The sequence below is a fragment of the Misgurnus anguillicaudatus genome, unplaced genomic scaffold (assembly GCF_027580225.2).
Source record: "Misgurnus anguillicaudatus unplaced genomic scaffold, ASM2758022v2 HiC_scaffold_29, whole genome shotgun sequence".
Taxonomy (NCBI): Eukaryota; Metazoa; Chordata; class Actinopteri; order Cypriniformes; family Cobitidae; genus Misgurnus; species Misgurnus anguillicaudatus.
In genome coordinates, this window is record NW_027395279.1 from 8,173,894 (window position 1) to 8,179,937 (window position 6,044).

At 37.0% G+C, this 6,044-nt stretch overlaps 1 protein-coding gene across 1 annotated transcript in view; it reads left to right on the top strand.

The window, feature by feature from the left end:
• Positions 1–6,044, top strand: part of LOC129421315 (exportin-6) — a 33,729-nt gene extending 27,685 nt beyond the window's left edge. Inside the window, exons 19-25 of the mRNA XM_055176739.2 lie at positions 931–1,045; positions 2,279–2,357; positions 2,449–2,541; positions 3,044–3,205; positions 4,613–4,711; positions 4,988–5,218; positions 5,337–6,044. Coding sequence (XP_055032714.1) covers positions 931–1,045; positions 2,279–2,357; positions 2,449–2,541; positions 3,044–3,205; positions 4,613–4,711; positions 4,988–5,218; positions 5,337–5,438 — 881 coding nt within the window. The 3' untranslated portion in view covers positions 5,439–6,044. The remainder of the gene's footprint in view (positions 1–930; positions 1,046–2,278; positions 2,358–2,448; positions 2,542–3,043; positions 3,206–4,612; positions 4,712–4,987; positions 5,219–5,336) is intronic.

Consider the following 6,044-nt stretch of genomic DNA (forward strand, 5'->3'; position numbering starts at 1 on the left):
ACACAAAAACATCAGCCTGGGCTGCCTATAACTGGAAAACATTTAAGACGGCATGGCATTTTGCTAGGTTTTTGTACAACGTTGATGTTTTACATTACAACGCTGTGATCATAAGGAATTTTAAAGGGACGTTCCGCTTTTTTTAAAAATGTGCTCATTTTCCAGCTCCTCTAGAGTTAAACATTTGATTCTTACCGTTTTGGAATCCATTCAGCTGATTTCTGGGTCAGGCGCTAGCACTTTTAGCATAGTTTAGCATAATCCATTGAATCTGATTAGACCATTAGCATCACGCTAAAAAATAACCAAAGAGTTTCAATATTTTTCCTATTTAAAAGTTGACTCTTCTGTAGTTACATCTTGTACTAAGACCAACAGAAAATTAAAAGTTGTGATTTTCTAGGCAGATATGCTAGAAACTATACTCTCATTCTGGTGTAAAAATCAGTGAGTTTGCTGCTGTAACATGGCTGCAACAGGCGTAGTGATATTACGCACTACCCGAAAATAGTCCCCTTGGTTACTTTCAATGCCAGGGGACTGTTTTCGGGCAATGCGTAATATCACTACGCCTGCTGCATCCATGTTACATCAGCAAAGTCCTTGATTATTACGCCAGAATGAGAGTATAAAGTTTTATATAAGAAAAATATTGAAACTCTTTGGTTATTTTTTAGTGCGATGCTAATGGTCTAATCAGATTGAATGGATTATGCTAAGCTATGCTAAAAGTGGTAGCACCAGACCCGGAGATCATCTGAATGGAAACGGTAAAAATCACATTTTTAACTCTAGGGGAGCTGGAAAATGAGCCATATTTTCAAAAAAACAAACCAATGATGTTTCCTTTAGATGGCTTTTGACTCATTGAGTTGTTCTCTGTCTCCCTCTCTCTCCTTCTGTTTTTTTTTTCTTTCGCTTTCATCTTAGATGTGACTGATGAAATGCTCAGTTTCTTTCTCACGCTGTTTCAAGCGCTGCGTGTGCAGATGGGCGTGGCTTTCACCGAGCAGATTATCCAGACCTTCCTCAGCATGTTTACCAGGTAAGCTTAGCATCCTTTAACAAAGGGGTTTCAAGCGTTTTTGTCATCCGAACCCCCTTGACCTAAATTATTTACTTGAGATTTTAAGTATTTTTTTATTTAATAGTACATTTGCATGTTTAACTTCATGTTTGCATGTTTTTATTAGTAGTATTTTGCATTATTATTACCTGTCATTGGACCTTCATCTGTTTTTCTTTTATTTGTACATAAAACATATCTGTCTGTTTTGCACGAGTTCTCAGTTTTCTCACATATTGTAGTGTTGTGTAAATCTGTAACATGACATGCAGATGAAATAAATAAAATATTTTTTTGTTATTGAGTGTTTTATTTAGATTTTTTATTTTAAAATTATTATTTACTTTTTGTGAGCAACTCACAAACTTCCTGCAATATCAACATTAACCACTAGGGGCGCATTACATGAGACTTTTAAACTTACGGTATTTTTATCAGCATTTACAGTATACGAACATGAAAAATTTGTGTGGTAACCATATGGTTGTTTGCTCATGAAAAGGTCTTTAATATATGTGACTGCCTGTAAAATCCAGGTTAAAGGTGCAGTGTGTAATTTTTAAAAGGATTTCTTTACAGAAATGCAAAATAATATACAAAACCATATTATCAGGGGTGTATAAAGACCTTTTTATAATTAACCGTTATGTGTTTATTACCTTAGAATGAGACGTTTTTATCTACATACACCGCAGGTCCCCTTAAATGGAAGTCGCCATTTTGTGCCGCCATGTTTCTGCAGAATCCTACTTTTTTATTTTTACTAAGTTGTGTCCGTCGATGACATGATTTTCCGGTGGCGGCTACTGTAGCTTCTCTATGTGTTTCAAAAGTGAGGGGTGAGCAGTGGAATGAGCCGTTGGTTTCAATTCGCAACCTCACCACTAGATACTGCTCAAATTTACACACTGCACCTTTAAAGTCTCAAAATCAAATTATGAGATTTGGAGCATCAAAGTCCATATTCAAGATATGAAGGTTATATTTTAACATAAAATCAATTCACAGACAGGGTCACAGTTGGTTACACCAAGTTCAGTCTTGTTTTTGGGTATTTTATTTTTTTTTAACAATCAGCTGTTGGGTGATGTGAACTGTTCCCATCAAACTGTCAGTCAGTTAAAAAAGTAATTAACCCAACCGGCAATATATTTATTTATTTATTTATTTTTTTATGGTGATGGTTAATATGTTGATGATCTTCACATTCAGAGAGCAGTTGGCCATCAGCATATTGCAGGAGGGAAGCTCGGGCTCCAACGTGGTTCAGAAATTCCTCAAGATTTTGCAGGTAAATTGCTGTTTTTTTTTTTAAAGGACGACATGCTGGTGTTTGGTTTATCTGTTAGTTGTTCAGCGCTGATCTCTTTCTCTTTTCTCAGGTTGTTGTTCAGGAGCCTGGGCAAAGCTTCAAACCTTTATTACCCAGCATTCTTAGCCTTTGCTTGGATCAGGTTTACCCAATAGTTGCAGAGGTACAATACATGAAAATAACCTCAAGAGTGTTTGAAAAACTTGTGCTGATTTCCTGACATAGTAGCAGAAGAAAGGAAACTGTGCCTCTAAAAACCACAACCAAGAACATTTAACATAAATCTTTCTGTTTAACCCTTAAACAGTCAAGAGTGGAAAACGATGAGCAAAAAATCAATTAATGACATTTTTTGTATTATCCGGACTTATGTAAAAGATATTCATTGAAATTTTAAAAAATATTTTATATATTCAGGATGCATTTCCCTATTAAATTATAAAAAAAGACTAAGTCATCAATATTTATTTTCCATTTGCAGCAAAAAATTATGTGATTTTGACTTTCTCTTTTTTTATCCATTTTAAACAGTGTAAAAATTATTATATTTTTATATTTAAATTATTATATTTTTATATTTAAATTATTATATTAAAAATATTATATTTTTGTATTTAACTTATTATATTTTAAATTATTATATTTTTTTCTCTGTTTGTTTTTAGCGTTCCTGTCCAGATGTAAAAGCTGAGCTGTTTGAGCTTCTTTTCCAAATTCTTCATCAGAACTGGAGGTTCTTCTTCAAGACTTCGGTGCTGAGCAGCGTCCAAAGAACCGGAACAGAGGAACTCATGGAGAACCAATCGCAGTTCACCGCTGCTATGCAGGTATAAACCTCCCTTATAATCCATCATAAAGATGTTCAGTACCTGTACACAGAGTACCGGTGTCTTAAGGGGCGGTCACAATAGACTTTGCTGCGAATATTAATGTAAAGCTACTTTGAAACAATTAAAGGGACACAAGGCAGCATTTTTATGTTAATAAATCATCTTCGTAAGTCGTTATATGGTTAAATGACTCATTACATGATGAATGAAGACTCTCTCGCCCGCCCCTACCGTCTGTAGGAAGAATACCCCACTTGCAAGTTTGCTGTATCCGACCCGGTGTCCTTCAGTCTCGTAAAGTCTCAGATATAGAAAGCATTTACTCCCAGACACTAGGGGGAGCTAGTAGAGAAATAATACTCAGACTTGCCTTGTGTGCCTTTAACTATTGTGAAAAGCGCTATATAAATAAAATTGAATTGAATGTGGGCGGGGAACACTACATCCATCTTTGCGTTCAAACTCGTATCTGTTGTCTACTGGTCACGTCTCCACTTGATAACAAATTCGCAGGTACGCGAATGCTTTGGTACGCAGCAAAATGCTTTATATCTTTCACAAGCTTGTATTAAAGGTGTAGCGGAGGATTTTCTCGAATTTTAGAAAAGAACCGCCTTCTCCACTTTTTAAAAAAATGCAATTGCGCAACACTCCTGACAACTAGGAGGACCAATAGTATTGATGATCCACACGGAAAAAGAAAATCCTCCGCTATACCTTTAATGGTCTGACGCATTTGCATGCGTATAAATGGAAGACAAGATTTTAAATATCCTAGCCAATCATTACATTCATTTTATGGATTTGATTTTATTACTTTATTGCTTCATGCTAAATCATACTAGCTTCATGCTAAATCATGCTAGCATCATGTTAGCTTCATATTACATCATGGTAACTTTGTTAAATCATGTTAGCTTTAGACTAAAACATGTTCATAGCCAGGTAGACTACTATACTAAACTTTTTACATTTCTGCCAATCAATTTTTTTTAACCTTTTTTTGCATTTTCATGCACTGGTAATTCCTTGGGAATTGCATTTCTAGTTAGTTCATGTTAACTAATGTGGTTAACTTATTAACCTTATTGTAAAGCGTTACCATATTATTTTTTATCAATTCATGATCACCCTGCAATTCCAACACGAACCACCAGGGGTGCACTACATGAGACTTTTAAACTTATTTTTATCATCGTTTTTATTGTCATTTCACTATCAGTGGTGACAAAGAAAATATTACTAATTTGTCTCTTCACGTTGTAAAGAAATGCTTGTATGAGAAACTAAAATTTTTGTGTGGTCATCTGAAATGACCTTTGCAGATGCTCATAGTGGGTTAACAGTCATGGGTTTGTTGTGTTCTTTTGTTTGAAATCTCTGACCGTTGTCTTTGACTTTTAGGCGTTTGGTCAGTCCTTCCTGCAGCCAGATATTCACATCTTCAAACAAAACTTGAGCTACCTGGAGGTTTTGAACAGCAAACACAAGCTGTATCACAGGGTGAGACACACACTGGTGTATGCTTGCATGTTTACACATCATACTATGACTCCCATCATGTACACTTTCAAAGCCTCATCAAACTGCGGCTTTTGTTCTTGTTTAGTGACCTCTAGTGGTGAAAATGACATAATGTGCCATTTAAAGTGCCAATGTCATGTCACAACTATATATAAATAATCACTTTACCTTTCTTACATTGAATGATATAAAAAGCTGCTTTTTTAAGGTGTTGACTTAATTTATGTTAACACTGACCTTTCGTATGCATTGCAGAAGTTGTTTCGAAGTGCCATGCTCTTTCACTTCACGAACGTTCTCCTGCAAGTCCTTCTGCACAAGAGTCACGATCTCCTGCAGGAAGACATCACGCTGGCCCTCTACAACATGGCGGCCGTGGATTTCCAAGCATTCTACTCTTCCTTCTTGCCAGAATTCCTCAATGGCTGCCAAGGCCTCGACCCACATCAACGCACAACGCTTGCCCGAAACTTCACACCAGAGAGGGTACGTAATTCATACCACACACGTAGATGCTCTCCAAAATGTGTAGGTCATGGGTTTGATCCCATTTAAAGCGTCTGCATAAATGTAAACATCTTGTTGTCTTTTCCACCCCTTGCAGGACCTGCCATCATTTTCTCAGGGAGTGTATCGACTGGTGAATGACCTGCGCTTTTACAGACTGTGCAATGGAAGCCTTCCACCAGGAACATTGAAATTATAGCAGTGAATCACACCTGCCACATAGCCAAATCATGGCCCATCCTTCTAGGGGCACGGGATTGCCTTTCGCCAGGGGCCAGCCTGTGATCTCCGTGGGGGCGTGTTTATTTGTCAGCTTGTTTTATGTTTCTTTCAGCTAGATTTTACACGTTGCCAATGATCAATAGGCCAAAGTGGATGTTCTACGGCTGCCGTCGAGACTGAAGCGCTCCTCGTCCGAAATCAGTTGGTGTGTTTGAAAGCACTGCGATTCGGGATGTACTGTTGCCATTCGGAGCGCTCTTTTCCGAACTGTTTGTGGTTGTGAAAGGAGTGGTGAAACTGAAAGCACACTTATTTAGGTTGAAATAAGCAGACGGTGTTAGGAATGCAGTGGCGTAGAATGAACGAATCATCTCGAGTTGGTTTTCATGTGAACTGGTATTGAAGCATTTCTGGAGTTTTTAAAGTGAACAGGTGCGATGCGGAGCACTGATTTTTTTCTCTTAATTGTCTGATTTTATTTCCTTCTCCTTTTTTCCATGGAGATGGAGTCTCACATTTTTTTCATATCATTCCATCCTAATCCAGGATAAACAAATCTTCAATAAAGTTTTATATTGAAATG